Genomic DNA, 16,240 nt, shown 5'->3' on the forward strand with positions numbered 1-16,240 from the left:
TCTCCAGGTTGGAGGACGGCTCGTTTTGATGAAAATGAGTTTGTAGCTCGTTGTTTACCTTACTGCGGTAGGAAATATGCGTCGTTTGTGATTTAATAACATTTCGCTGTAGAGTAATTGATCCCGGAAGTTCGAATCTGTGAATATCTTTCTAACTTTACCGAAGTTGAGCCCTGAGCAGCGCTTGCTCTGGCTGTCTTGAGCCTGCGCGTGTAGGGTGTGCAACTATACGTTTGGTCAATGTTTTCTTTCTTTCATTCCAATTTTGGGTCTGTCAGTCACAGTGAAAACTGGGCACATTTCCGGGGACAGGTCACCGAAACCGGGGACTGTCCCCGGAAACCGGGGATGCATGTTGAGCTCACCAGTGCTCATTTCCCCCTTTTATCTAATTTCCTAAAAACAGTGGAGGAAAGTAACAGTGCATGGTTACTTAAGTAGAATCAGTGGTTTATTCGAGTGGCTGCTGTACTTAGTAGCCTACAATTCTGAGTCATTTGTACTTTACCCACAATTTGTGATATAATGGTACTTTACACCTCTACTTCACTAAGGTCATGTTTTTACTCCACTCACCTTTATCTGACAGCTGCAGGTAGTTTGCAGATTAAGATTTTAAATGTATATAATATATTAGGCATATGCAATTTGATGAATTACAGTAAATTAAACCACCCACATTATATAAAAGAAAGCTAGAATCAGCTCCTCCTTGGCCAATTTAAACATTCAAATGTTGTTTAATGCACCAGTAATAGATATGTAATATACATTTATTATATATATATATATATATATATATATATATATATATATATATATATATATAAAACTCTGACAGAGGCCATTTTAACTAAATCGTGTACTTTTCTGTTTTTATACTTTATGTAAATTTTAATACTTGAGTGCTTTGAGCGCAATACTTTTACTTGTATAACAGTACTTTTTCCAGAGTTGTACTTTTACTCTTACTTGAGTAAATGATCTGAATATTCTTCCATAATTTTATAAGATGTAGACGATTGGATATTTCCTTTCCTTAGTAACTATTCTTTTAAAACACGGTATATTGTAAAGAGTCTCTATTGGTGTAGTTATTGGTGCTGAGTAGTGGAGCAAAGCAACCCTCTATTTAACATTGTGGTGATTATGCCAGTGACACCTGGAGCAATATAAATTAGTAATACGTTGTTTTTTTAAAAGTTATTTAAGGCTTGTCACCAAAAGTCGTTACTGGACATCAGCATATGTGCAAAACGGGAGTATTGCAAACACACACAAAAATCCTAACTACATATTTAAAAAAGTATTGGGGTTAACACAAGACTTTGTTAATATTTTGTTTATATCCTTTTAAGTATGTATTTGTATACATTTAGATCTGACAGTCCCATAAGTAACTGCCTTAGTTTTATACAGTCTCTAATCATTGTTAAGTTGTTAAGTAAAGAAAAAAAACAGAAGTAGGTAGGAGTGATACCTCACATGCCAGGCAAAATCTCTGTTCACTTGAACTACAGAGGCCACATTATGTGGGCAACATTGCCCTCAAGTGGAAAGAGACTGCAACAATAACAGAATATGGTCTGATCATACCTGTCTGCTGCTGTGAACGTTGAGCTTCTGGGCTGTATGTAAACCAGGAGGATATCAACAGTTTAAATGGCACAGACTCCGAATACAGATACTAGACCATGGAGCAGAAATTACGAAGATGATTTGATTGTTAACAACTCGGCAGCAGTTCCCAAACCACACAATTTTCCTACATTATAATATATATTTGTTTATGCTAATTCATATTTTTGCCTTGAACATTGTATATTGTGTTGTTGATTGTCTCCTTGAAATATACCTGGGGAATGATTTTACAGATGTCAGAATGATGCTCTATGCAACTATTTATTAATTGAGGTAGTGATCTGTAAATGCTGTACCAAAGACAGTTACTATTCCATTCTGTTGTACTTCAGGCTGACGTGATTTTAAGACCTATTTAAAGTCAAACTTTACTTTTCTTTCAACAAAAAAGCTTTGTATAAAACCTTCCTTTATGCAAAAAAGCACTATTACCGTCTGTATGCACCATAGTGGTGTGCAAAAAAAGCTCTGATGTTAGGGATTTTGTTTATCCACTCCAGCAACAACTGTCCTCAAATTACAGCTGACAGTCTGTGCATCCATAATCACAGTATCATATGACATGAAGTTCAAAGATTGTGGAGTCAAAACTTCAAAAAAATGCATTGCTGTGAAATATGTCAACTTGGAGCTGGTGGCAGCTGACAGCAACTCAGTGAAATGATGAATAAGAGAAGACAATCATATGGAGCTATACCATATAGTAGGGGGTCATTTTAATTTGCCATTAAGCAGAGCCGGTTACTTGAGCTGGTAAACTGATTTTCTCTGGTGAACAGAGAACAGAAGACCTCACAGTGCCATAATTATATCTTAATCATTGACCATTTCATGCACACACTAGCACCCAATGTTCTGTCCCCAGCCACAAGTATGTCGACACAGAGATGATATAACAAGACAACGTGTGGCTGGTGTGGTTCTCATTATTCGACTAATGAGCTGTTTGCATGGCACTCTGATCTGTCAGCCAATGAAGCGAGCAGGGCCCTGTGCAGGGGGAAGCACGGCCCAGGGTCAGCCAGGCGACGGCTTGCAACAAGGGGCCGGCGTGCAGCACTTAACACCGGGAAGAGCTCGTTAAAGTGTCATTTTTGGCCAATATGCTCGTCTGTGTCAAGGAGGCCAATCAGCCATACTGTTCCCATCGCAGGAGAGTGATTTTCATCCATCACCGTCAGCTATATGATGATATTAGCAGGTGTTTACGGATAGGCCATTCAGAAGAAGACAAATGGAGGTTCAAATATCACTCCACAGTCAGATTCACTCAGTCATTTTACATACTGGCTTGTTCCTAGTAGGGTAACAGGGGCTGCATGGGCCAGCATGCACTAGGGAGGCAGGAAACCACCATGGCCAAACATTAGCTCATCAACACTGACAGATAATCACAGTCATGGTCTATATATGAGACTCTGACCTTTCTGTCTCTGTGGTAATTTGATGTTCATACAAGTGTGGAAACGAAAAGTAGCAATGCAAAGCTTATCAGCCCACTTTAAACCGTAAAATCTACAAACTAATGTGATTACTTTGAAACATTTTAGAAATATGATTAGATTTTTTTTAAATGTATTTAAACACAATCATTTTTCTTTTTAAATTGAGTTTCTTGGCAACAATAGATGACATTATTATTAGTTTCAAGCCATTTCTCCCGCTGTAGAGAGAATATCGGGCCAAACTACATTTAAAAAAAAACAAAGTTTGTTTTACTGCTGTTCTTATCAGCAAAGGTACATAAGCCAACTCGGTTTCACAACTGGTTTGGAGCTGCTCTTTAATTTGGCAAACACACACTACATCCAGCAGTGTACAAAGTGCACAAAAATGAGCAGGGTGAATTTACGTATATGAAAATAAATAAATATAACATAGCAGTGCTAAGATGATCAAGCAAGCACTGGTCATGTAATACACAGTTCAAAACCTACAAAGAAATTTGATTATTTTTGAAGCTTTTTATGCTTCAAAAAATCTTTTATGTACCATATTTGAATAAACACTTTATAAAGCATTTATACGTAGTAACTAATGGTTTTAATATTGGTTAGTAAATATTACAAAGGCTTTATTTGTCAGTTAGAATTTATTAATAAGAGGAAGTATGGCCAGATTGTGAAAAATCCTTTTGGCAGGCATTTCATCTCTATTTAGGAACAATGCACTTATAAATGTTGTTAGTCCATTATTAAAGTGTCATGAGTTTTTTACTTTCTAATAAGTCATAAGGTTTGCAGTTGTGAATGTTTATAGGTCATTTAGGAAGGTTTTTTATAATAATAATAATAATAATAATAATAATAATAATAATAATAATAACACTTCAATAATCCATCCAATTTAAAGGTATTTTTTTCCAACTTGGCAACACAAAAGTTGTTCTTATAAATTATCTATAAAACATTTTAAAATAATTTTGTGTTCTTTATTAGAAAGTGGTACCGTTTTGAGAGTATATGAAGACATTTTTATTTTAAAGGCTACATTTTAAATGGCAGGAGTTGTCAGTGCTTGTTTTAGCCAACCTGATCAAAATAATGTTATCGATCGATATTTCAGCAGAAAGTTGCAGAATCCCCCAGTGGTATAAATACCTTTTTTTTTTTTTTTTTTTTACCCTGGCGAGAATAAACTGCTGAGAAGAAACAGTAAAATACAGAATATCACCACAAAAAAAACAGTGTTGAATGTTTGGTATTAGCTGAACCTAATTTACGATTTTCTTTGCCAGTTCCAAGAACACTGCATCTTTTCTGTCAAACTCACAGGCTGACAGTGGTTCTGTCCCTAGCATCCACAGCTATGTTTGCGTGTGTGAGTGTGTAATGGAATCTGTGCTGCTGACCGACTCTCTCCACTGGACCCTGCTGTAATTACACCACTCATCGTCTGGGCCGGGCACACTAGGGCCGCTGTTACCCACGTTTTGCGTGTAAACTTATAGTCTTGCCAACTCTTGCTTTCATGATACCCAAGACTTTCAAACTGGAAACTGTAAGCAAACACAGAGTCGGCTTTCTGCTGTGCAGGACATAAAGCTAACAAACCTCTCTCCTTCCTCAGTCTGCTCTTTATTTGGGCTTCGCAGGAGATATCAAAAAGATGAATGCTGGCAGTAGCAATGTTGTAAGGGAAGAGAAAGGGCTACACTTTCTGCTCTACATTAAACATTTAGCTTGAAGAACTGTGTTTTCCTTTAAGAGTCGAAAACAAAAAAAACCCTCAACACATCAAATCCTCTTCTGCAGAGCCCGGTTGATTTCTACTGGGAACGTCTATGCAACAGTTTATTGCTTAGACCAGACCTCATCTCTTGAAAAAGTTCTGTTTAGTAACTATATTTGTCATTCTGGCAGTGCCCCAGCCTCTTTCCTTGTTTGGTTCTTTTAACTTTCCATGTAACTTTCCTCATGTCTCCTCACGGTGAGGATAAATATTTCATGAAGAGCCGGAGGCTTTCCCTGGCACATGCTGTACCTCGCTGTACCCAGGAAGCCCAAGCAGCGGAAACCAAAAGAGTAGAGGAAGTGGACAGACAACCCAGCACCAGACAGGAGCCTGTTTTTGAAATAATTTATTCCACATCATCTTTTGCACTTCAGCTCTTCATCCCCCCTTCCCCCTAATCCAACACTCTGTTTCTTCCACATCCACTTTTCATCCAAAAACTACTGCTCTGGCCCATGTTTTCAAATAGTTTACTAATTAAGATATTGATCAGATAATTATGATTGACATATAAACAAAAAACAAGTTTTTTTTGTAATAATCATTGTTTTACAGACAGAATAGAACTAAAATGTGCTTTACATGGTGTAAATTGAATGCAACCTAAACTGCAAAGTTTTGTTGACGTTTTTCCATGGGGGACCATTTAATAATCAGCCACACTGTGAGTTGGTGCTTACCTCTAGAAACAGCAGTTGAGTTAAATGCCAACATCCGCATGCTAACCCGCTCAAACTGGCACTGCTAACATGCTGTTTAGTAGCTATAACGTTAACCATGTTCACCATCTAAAGCCGCCAACACATCAGGGGCGGGGCTAAAAGGGGGGCACGGGGTGGCACCGGCACCCCCTTAAAATATAATTGCCCCCCCCCCAATCCATTAGGCTAGGGTGCTGTCAATCTGACAATTGTGATTTCCATAGGATCAGAGTACTGTCACTTGGCTGCTTGTTCTGCCAATTTTCCCAGCCCTTGTCACATGACCAATTAATGTTTCCATGATGACTATCCAAAATTCAGACTGAGTCGGACTGAGCCTATAGTAAATGTGTATTGTATTTGGATATACAATTTGTTTAAAATGAAAACAAGTCAAATGAATAATGTTTTATTTAGCAGAATAACATTGTTGTTCAATCCTATCCAATATTTCCTAAATTTCTAAGCAGATTTTCTATGCTGTATTCTCATAAAATGTCGCCCCCTCCGGTCCCCCCTGTGCCACCCCACATAAAAAATCCTGGAATCGCCCCTGGACGCCAGGGGTAGCGCAGCGGAAATCAATGGAATGGCCAGCAGCCAGAGCAGGTTTGCCACCTATCATGTGTAGGCGGCTTTAGTTTAGTCAAATACTTAAGCATTACATGTGTATAGGGCAGTTCTAGCTCATGATCATTTCTTGCGCCAACCTTGTTCATGCAAATGTTCTGATGTGGTACCAACATATCCTGCTGTTCTCTGGAACTAAACACAATCCTCTTTTTTAGCTACGTACCCTCAGTCCTCTTTTTTTTCTTGTGCTGTCTCCTGTTCTCTGTCCTTCAGGTGTGGTCTGGATGTGACAGACAGCTGCCAGCGGTGGCCTGATTTCACACCTTGGCTGCCCCCCCCCCCTCCACAGACAGCAGGCTGGGAAACCACAGGCTACCAGGCTGGCGCCAGCCTGTACGGTTTAGAGCAGGGCAGCCGGCCCAATCAATACCTCTGCATTTCCTGTCCATTTGCTCAGGTCTCTTCATTAATAATTACTGCTTGGCGGAGCTTCAATGCGCTCGCTGGCTGGGCCAAGGGGAGAGACTGTGTGACCTTTCCCCGCCCCTGGGTTGACTTGGATCACATACACAGGCATGGGGACAGACATAATAAGGCAACATAGATGACATTAGTCCTGATTCATGCTATTGCTCACTCTGTGGAGACAATATCACGACAAACTCCATTAGAAAGACATTTTTGCAGCTGTGCTTATCAGCAGAGGTACATACGTGGTAGAACATGACTTTGAGACATTTTTATAACGGGATTGGAGCTGCTCTTCAATTTGGCGGACACCCACTACCTCCAGCAGCTATGATTACAGCATCATCAGAGGTGTGCAGTAATGAGCAGGGTGAACCTGGGTAATTCTAAAAAAAATGTGTTAGAACAAGTGCTGCTTGGTGCATCATTTGCCGTTCATGGCACATTTTCCAGATGACAATAACAATTCCTCAAAACATCTTAAATTACGTTCTGCCTGGTATGTGCCCTTACTGATAAGCAAGGTGGAAATAAACTGCCAGGTTTTTGAAATGCAGCTTGGCGTGGTATTTTCTCCACACAGGAGAGGAAGGGTATGTATTAAAGCCAAAACAACGCATGACATGATGCTGAAGAAATGTGTCTTTATTCTTGTTTTAATTACAACCATTTATGGATATAGCCATTGCATTTCTGACGCACACTGTCATCCACAACAGAGCACAACGGTTTCTCCAGACATGAGCCAGCACCTGGCTCAAAAGAAGTTAATTTGTCTCATAAGTGTCAACTGTTCAGTGGTTCTCGTCCTGTTGCCTCTGCAGACAAAGACACGCTTGTGCTTGTGTGCTTGTGTGCTTGTGTGTGTGTGTGTGTGTGTGTGTGTGTGTGTGTGTGTGTGTTTGAGTCCAGGTCAAAATTTGGTGATGGCGGAGGCGATGTTCTCCAAGGCAGACCGAGCCTCGGAGGAGGGGAGAGCCTGGATGGCCTCCAGAGCCTTGTTGCCATGGTAACAGCATAAGTCCACCGCCGAGCTCACGCCTTTCTCCGACTTCACTGCTGCCAAGAGCTGTCAAGGGATGAAAACACACGTTAGTTTGTCACGTTTGTGTCACTCCTGTTACTATCCAGCTGTCAACACAACGAACTGTTAAGAGCCAGGGAAAGTTAGTGTACTGTTTAAGTGCTCATATTATGCTTTTTGGCTTTTCCCCCTTTACTTTATTGTGTTATATATCTTTGTGTGTGCACATTATAGGTTTACAAACTGAAAAAGCCCAACGTCCACCCCAAAGGGACTTACCATCTCCAACAGAAAACGCTGTTCACAAACTGCTCCAAACAGCTCTATTGTAGTCCAGCCTTTACTTCCGTGACGAATGTGCGTCACTTTGTAACACACGTTATAATGCTCGCCTAGCTGCTAGCATGGCACGGCCTCATACTCTGACTGGGTAGTAGTCCTTACCTAGCTACTGCGCATGTGCGACTCCCAACAAAGATGGAACAGAAGTGAGATGTCTCACTCTGTAGCTAAAACAGAGAGCTCATCACACAGGGTGAAAAGAGGAGCTGCAGCAATGTGCAGTACAACAAAAAGATGGTGTGTTTTGAAAATTCAACCATGTAAACCTATTCTGATATAACCTCTAAATACAATTATGAACCTGAAAATGAGCATAATATGAGCACTTTAATGTAACTGGATTGTACAGAGGCAAAGCATTTCTTTTAATGAAAGAAAAGCCACTGTATAACACAATCATGTATTTGCATGCTGCCCCTGGCACCACACGAGGCAGTTAGACTATTGTGATTATTTGAAGAAAGTCTGTATGTCAGTGTCTACAAGGCCTGGGGGAGAGGGGGAGAGGGAGAGGGGGCGAGAGAGAGAGAGAGAGAGAGAGAGACACACACACACACACACACACACACACACACACACACACACACACACACACACACACACACAGTGAAAGAGTGAAAAACGTCAGATCAGCCCCAACCATCAGCTTAAGTATTCAGACAGTGAATTTGGGCATCTCCTTGTGCCTCTCTGCTGGTGTGTTGAGACATCTTCTTGCTGAGGGCGTTTTAACTTATAAATTCTGGAGGTAGAAACCCCTGTAGGCCTTCCTTATTTAAAAAAAAAACTGCAGGTGTTAAACTCTGCATCACTCTGGCTGCTTTTTAATTCAGAAAATATTCTTTTTTTTTTTTTTATGTAGAAAAGATTTTGACCCTCATTTCACACCATGTTATTTGTTAACCTTGTTTTGTTCTGCATTAACTCAGTGTTCCCTCATCTCTTCGTACCCCCCTTATAAGTTCCACAACAATGTTCCTTCTACATGCACTTTCACCTGATTCTTCTTTCTCTCCAGCTTCGAACCCATCTTGTGCATCTTATCAGAACAAGTTATATATATGTATACTGTATATATAATTAAGTATTCTAGCTGTGACATTTTTGAATAAAATAGGATTGGCATCATTAAAAATGATCAAAGATGAACATTACTTTCCTTACACTTAACACAATTTTTCATACGATTAAAAAAAAAAAAAAAAAAAGATTAATCACCTAGGCAAGTTTTTGTCTATTTGCATGTAAATGAGGGTTCTCTTCTTTTCCTCTTTTAGTTTAGGCCATTTCTTTTACTTACTGACTGATCATTATGTGTCAGTGAATGGGTTGAAGCTGCTGGAAGGCAACGGCAACTTGTGTCGACTCCACTTCTTTCATGTAGTCAGATATTCTTATTCTTAGTATTAGTGAAAAATACTAATGTCTTCAAATAATATTCACCTCAACCCAATCTGGACTCTCCTTCTCCCTGAATGATCCGTTTCCTAAAAAGTGTCTGCGGGGGGGTTCTAGTTGGGAATGAATGACTAAGAGACTGACAGCATAAAATGGGAGTTTCTGTAAACATTTGTGGTTATTTATCAGTGTTAACGGGGTGAAAGCACATGCTAAATCATGTAGACAATTTGTAGATACCAGAGATGTACACAAAGTTCCTCCAATTATGCATTCCCATCTTTGTGCTGAATCAAAGCAAAGTTTAACTCTCGTGGGCCCAAGGTCTTTCGTTTTATTCTCCCCCAAATTTCATCCCTCCTTCTGTCCTGCTCTCAGCTTTCCTCCTTGTGTCCCCTCATCTCTCCTTCCCTTCAAATGTCTTCCCATGTCCCCTTTTCGACAGGTCTGCTGAAGGAGATTCTCTCACAATGCCACTGTCTCAGAGCCTCAGTGTCTCCTCCGCAAATAGGCCTCGGTAATTAATCCTTCCTGCTCTGGTTTCAGACGGGACTAGATAACCCCCACAACACCATCAGACCCCTCCTCTGCACCCCTATCAGCCCCCCCTCTTCCCTCACACATTGACATTGGGAAGCTCACTTCTCAACTTTGATATAGGTTACAGTGAGAAGATGTCCTGTGTCTCTTTGATGGCTCTGACTGTTAGATGCCGTGCCAATAAGTAACCAGGTGAATACATGAAGATACAACAATGAAAAATGGACCTATCTTACTAAAATGGCAAAGGCAACTAAAGTTGCTGCACTGGGTAAGACCATAGCATCTGTTTAACATTGTCAAGTTAAGAGTGCATAGCGCACTGAAGAAGCAGATTATGTAAAAAGGAAAACATAAACAAGTGGACTTACCTTTGAGTAATCCAGTTGGTTTCTCGTTGTTTTTACCTTGCAGAGAAGAGTGTTATTATCATTAACATTGCCCAGGTTTCCAATGTTGCAGGTACAATTTGATGAAACTAAATAACTTGAAAACAGTACATTTTGGGGTAAACCGACATTACATTTAAACTGCTCTTAGTAGAAATCATAGAAGCCTCACTTCTGAACTTGTCGAGTCAAGAACTTGTGACAAATCGTTCATTTTAAATCCTGCTCTACAGTACGTCACAAAAAAGGTAAACAGTTTTAATAAATTAAGGATGGAGATGAGTGCAAGTCAGATCAAATAAATAAATACATGGGGTGACCTTTCTTGCCCAGTAGAATGTGCGCCCCATGAAGGCTGAATCCAACCCGCGTCCCTTTGCTGCGTGTCATCCCCTCCCTTTTCTGTCTATATGCACTATTTTAAATCTATTCTCTAAAAAAAATACATACACATAAATACAGTGGTTTCGAGGTAGACCATTCATTCACTACACACTCTCTAAGGCCTTATTTCATTTTCCACATTTTTGTCTTAACTCAACTATGGTAAATGGTAAACCGACTGCATTTATAAAGAGCATTTTGATCTCACTGCACAAAGCAGTTACAACTGTTCTCAACGGCCTACCTGGTTAAATAAAGGTTAAAAAAAAAACCAAAAAAAAAATACGGTTACACTTTACTTGAAGGTGTCTACATAAGAGTGACATGACACTGTCACGAACGTGTCATAAACATTATAAACAAGTCATAAACGTTTATGACATAACTCTTCTTTTAGTAAGTGTCATTCGGTTTGGTTAGTTAGAGTTAGAGTTAGGGTTAGGGTTCATGTGTCATGACTGTGTCATGACAGTGTCATGTGTTCATGACAGTGTCATGTCACTCTTATGTAGATACCTTCCAGTAAAGTGTTACTGAAAAAAAAAAAAAAAAAAAAAGCTGCTGCAGTGGTGTCATAGACCGTTCATACCTGCTGCAGCTGCTGACGCCATCCCTCCTGGCCAACGATCTGACGGTGGAAAACCACGGGGGCGGCGCTCAGACTGAACGACGGCTCCCCCACACTGCTCTTCACAAACGGCTGCAGGTCAGAGTTCAGCTACAGAGGATGGAGCACATTGGTCAATCAGGCTGAGATTATACTTTGTAACTTCCAGGCACAGATTTAAACCAACCCAGTGGTGAGAACGTGAACAGGTGAGCGTGCACTCTGCCTACCTACGCTCTGAGCGACTGTGTTAATGAGCAGCATGATGAACAGTTTGGTGGAAGACACAGCTAGCCTGGTGATAATGCTTGTCCTTCAAAGACCTCATTTCTGTTTCCTCCCATGCTGAGATTCCCTGTAGCCGCGGAGGCCTGCAGACAGGCAGCTGCAGGGAGCCACAGCAGGAGAGGATGTACTGACACAGCACTATGACTGACATTTAGGCTCGCACCAATAAGATTTCAGCCTCTGAACCTTGAAAAATGTTTGAGCATCTGCATTATCTGGTGCACTAACATTACATACAGTATCTCACAAAAGTGAGTACACCCCTCACATTTTAGTAAATATTTAATTATATCTTTTAATGGGACAACACTGAAGAAATTACACGTTGCTACAATGTAAAGTATTAAGTGTACAGCTTGTATAACAGTGTAAATGTGCTGTCCCCTCAAAATAACTCAACACACAGCCATTAATGTCTAAACCGCTTGCAACAAAAGTGAGTACACCCCTATGTTAAATTCCCATAGAGGCAGGCAGATTTTTATTTTTAAAGGCCAGTTATTTCATGGATCCAGGATACTATGCATCCTGATAAAGTTCCTTTGGCCTTTGGAATTAAAATAGCCCCACATCATCACATACTCTTCACCATACCTAGAGATTGGCATGGTTTTATGTCGGTTAGCCTAATAGCTGGTTTGATTTGCATTGAGAGATGATTTTATGGAAAGTACCCCATGCCAATCTCTAGGTATGGTGAAGGCTATGTGATGATGTGGGGCTATTTTAATTCCAAAGGCCAAGGGAACTTTATCAGGATGCATAGTATCCTGGATCCATGAAATAACTGGCCTTTAAAAATAAAAATCTGCCTGCCTCTATGGGAATTTAACATAGGGGTGTACTCACTTTTGTTGCCAGCAGTTTAGACATTAATGGCTGTGTGTTGAGTTATTTTGAGGGGACAGCACATTTACACTGTTATACAAGCTGTACACTTAATAATTTACATTGTAGCAAAGTGTAATTTCTTCAGTGTTGTCCCATTAAAAGATATAATGAAATATTTACTAAAATGTGAGGGGTGTACTCACTTTTGTGAGATACTGTATATGTTTGTCTCTCATGGGAGAACAATAAGACACTTAAATGTAATGTTCTGGCTGGATTTTGCTGATAATCTTTGACAGAATATTGTGTTCTTCTAGTTCCCCATCACTCATAGCAGGAAGCTGAGTGAGTGAGTGAAAAATACATGTTCAGGGCCTTTAAACCAAGACTGTGATTATCTCAAAAAGTAGACCACTAGTCTGGCAGTTGACCTTTATTGATTTGTCCTTTACAGACCAACATCACTATTATTTGCTGTGCTTGGAACGCTCAGATTAGACCTACCTTGTGGCCCAGTGATAGGTGCTTGCCATACTTGTAGGCCAATCTTTGAGACTCCTTGTCGTGTTTGGCGAGCTCCATCGCAGCTTGACAGCTCTTGGCCAGCAGTGCTCCGTGGGACAGGAACGCGTGCTCCTCCCACGCTGCCACGTCAACGCCACCTGTGAGACTATTCTCCTGCAGAGCAAATAGAGGCAGAGACAGCGCGGGCCTCAGCACATCAGTACACCTCAATCAAAACAACCCCTCCTTGCTCTGTGATTTCATATTTTACTATGTAACTGGACGTGCACAAGAAAGTAACAGCGATTTAATACAGTGGTTTACACAAGTTCTTATTATAGTTATTTATACGTGACTGACTTGATTAAGTAATCTAAAATCTCCATGGTAAAATGTTAATCAATCCTCAAGCATTTTCTAGATTAAACAGACAACAGAAGAGATCAGAACTGAAACTTTGTCCGAGGTACATGGTGACATCACTCCGAAGACTGCTAACTAGCTGTGAACTCCTGCAGAACCTAAAAAGCACAGTCAAATTAAGGGAAACTCCTGCTCACTGGTACCTGACACCACTGTGGCCAGTTTCAGAAAGACTCTTTTTAATTCATTATTTATCAAGATGTTTTTTTTCTTCATACTAATAGCAGCTAGTAGTTCCTAGATTCAGTACAGTACAGTACAAAGCAGTATTCAACTTGTATGCTGTACACAGCTGAAAACAACTGGCTGATGATCTAAATGCACGCCAACCTCTGCCACTTTTTTTTTAATATTATTTTTTGGGCATTTCCGCCTTTAATGATAGGAAAGCAATGAAAGTGGGAGAGACAGGGGGAAGACATGCAGGAAATCGTCCCAGGTCGGAGTCAAACCACCTTCTGCGTCGAGGCATGAACCTCTGTATATGTGCGCCCACTCTACCGACTGAGCTATCCTGGCCACAACTTCTTGCCACTTTGAAATAATAAAAAAAAACTATTTTCTTGTGGCTTTTGAATTAGTTCCACTGCTTTATTTACCTTATAATCCCTTAAATGGTTGCTGCTTTTATAATTGTCTTATTGTTAACAAATCTCATGAAAAGACCAAAACCAACAATTTATTTGTTCGTCCCCACCCTGTCTGTGGAACCCACATTGGTTCCTACTAAAGACAGAAATCTTTAAAAAAAAGTCTCATAAATGTAAAGTGTCATTGTTAAAAAGGCTTGGTAATCTCCTTAAACAGCTGGGCACTATAGTTACGAGCAAATGTTATTCAAACTGAAGTAAATTGTTCATTTGTTGGGGACTATTTTCAGCGGCGGATTAATCCACATTCGGCACTCTGAGTATTTCAGGCGGAAGGATGGATTTGGATTGACTCAAAATAAACATAGGAATATGTCACCCATTGCAACAGTGTGGCTCACTGATGTGTTCTAAATAGCTTTTGGGCAACAATGGAGCTCTATGGCACAGAGGAAGAAGACATATCAGGCTTTAGATACACAATACTTGTAGTAGGATGAATACATTGTCGGTTTTGGTCTTTTTATGGGAGTCAATGGCAAAAACATTAAATATCACTAGCCTTTTTCTTTAAATTACACCTTTAAAAAGATCTATACTTTTACTTTTTGCTGTCTATTTGTAGGTAAAGTGCTTTGAAATACAATTGTGCATGAAATGTGCTATACAAATGAATTTGCCTTGCCTTTATTGTTTGAGTCTCAAGTCACTCATTTTGTATCATTGTATTGAAATTGACTCCAGGGTATTTTAAGACACACTTCTCAATTACAATGGTGTAGTCTCATGTCTTGTCCTTACACAAACACTTGGAATAGATGCTTTACCTCAACAGGATTGTGATTCTCACTGTAGATTCCTTGAACCACATCACCGATGGCACTCGAGATCAGTTCAACAACCTGTCAAACAGATTAAAAAAAAAATGAGACATTTGGGTTAAAATCTTAATCTTTAAGCAACAACTACAATACATTTACACACCATCATCTGTCATCTGTAAGACAAAGCTGAATAATGGGTTTGATCTGCACAACAGTCAACATGTCCATCAACAGCCACGTGTCCTGTTGAAGTGTCCTTGGACTCGTGGCACTGAACCGATAACCTACTCTCTCATTATAAATCACTCGGGCTAACGGCATCAATTAAACTCCTAAAATGTAGATGTAAATGAGGTCGATCAAAGCTGACGCGCCACTTAGTTCATCCGTGACATTTGCAATTAAAAACCACAATTTCCCCCGACTGAAGCACTCTCATCTGAACAGCTGGTTTGGTGAAGAAATCAGAGGTGAGATGACGGTTGGAAACCAGGTGAACTGCTGCAAACGCAGCTGCTCATTATCAGGCCATAGGGGAGCTCCTGTTGATTTCATAAAGCAGATCCAGACCTCTTCATTCATTTCACTTTGTATTTATAGAGAGGTCCAGTCGATAGCGAGAGATCAGGTGTCGGTCCAGTCTGAGGGCCTGAAATGGAGCTAAAAGGCAGATGGTGAGACCAAATAAGACCGTGTCCAGAGAGCACAGGGGTTAACAAGGTTTTGGAGTGATGATCTGACTTTGGAGCTTTGCTCTGCTTTTTCTCCACAAATTACATGAAGATTCATTTCACTTTGTGTCTTTGAGCAGTGCAAATTTGTATGATTAATCTGTTGATAGTTAACAGTCTCTACACTATACATTGGTGGTTTTCAGCAGAAGAGGGCCAGAAAGATTCAAGCAAAACTGAAAACTGGAAAATGAGAAAGAACTATTTCCAGTACAAGTTGATCAATGTACTGTACAAGAACAAGTGTGCTGCTTTTGGGAAACTGACATTAGAGATTTCAACTTTCTACCTTCAATTTTTTTTAAAAAGGGGCAACAACTAAAGAAAAAAAAAGGATTGCCTGGTCGAGGTCTAAGTTTGTTCAAGACTGCAGTTGCCCATTTCCTCTTACAGGGGGCATGCATGACTACATTTAAGCTCGCAGAAACACTACCGCCCCCTTATCAACCAGATGAGAGGCTGCATCTTTTTTAAATGATCATTCAAAGTCTGGATCTAATGAATGAGTAAGAATCTGAAGTTGATCCGTTCGTCCTTCATTCACAGCCACAGAACAGTGTGAACAGAAGAGTGGAGGCCACACGTGTACAGTTCAGATGAATGAGGTTAAATTTAGAGCTCCTTCAGCTCATCCCAGACATCCTTGGTTCATCAGAAAAGTCTGGTGACGCTGGCTGTTCCGTCAGCCTCGCAGTGCCCTTTGGGTAACTGAATCCACCGGGGGAAAATATTGAGGAAACCCGAGCTT

At 40.2% G+C, this 16,240-nt stretch overlaps 1 protein-coding gene across 3 annotated transcripts in view; it reads right to left on the bottom strand.

Moving 5' to 3' along the window:
• Nucleotides 1-7,160: 7,160 nt before the first annotated feature.
• pdss2 (prenyl (decaprenyl) diphosphate synthase, subunit 2) overlaps nucleotides 7,161-16,240 on the bottom strand; it is a 42,886-nt gene continuing 33,806 nt past the window's right edge. Inside the window, exons 4-9 of one of the 3 annotated variants that reach the window (XM_031321327.2) lie at nucleotides 14,765-14,839; nucleotides 12,925-13,098; nucleotides 11,284-11,412; nucleotides 10,293-10,328; nucleotides 7,496-7,686; nucleotides 7,161-7,453 (exon numbers count right to left, since the gene is read on the bottom strand). In XM_031321327.2, the coding sequence (XP_031177187.1) occupies nucleotides 7,531-7,686; nucleotides 10,293-10,328; nucleotides 11,284-11,412; nucleotides 12,925-13,098; nucleotides 14,765-14,839 (570 nt within the window). In that variant the 3' untranslated portion in view covers nucleotides 7,161-7,453; nucleotides 7,496-7,530. Of the gene's footprint in view, nucleotides 7,687-10,292; nucleotides 10,329-11,283; nucleotides 11,413-12,924; nucleotides 13,099-14,764; nucleotides 14,840-16,240 lie in introns of all 3 variants that reach the window. The other 2 variants (XM_031321325.2, XM_031321324.2) reach the window with 2 other exon arrangements.

The sequence above is a fragment of the Sander lucioperca genome, chromosome 18 (genome assembly GCF_008315115.2).
Source record: "Sander lucioperca isolate FBNREF2018 chromosome 18, SLUC_FBN_1.2, whole genome shotgun sequence".
NCBI lineage: Eukaryota > Metazoa > Chordata > Actinopteri > Perciformes > Percidae > Sander > Sander lucioperca.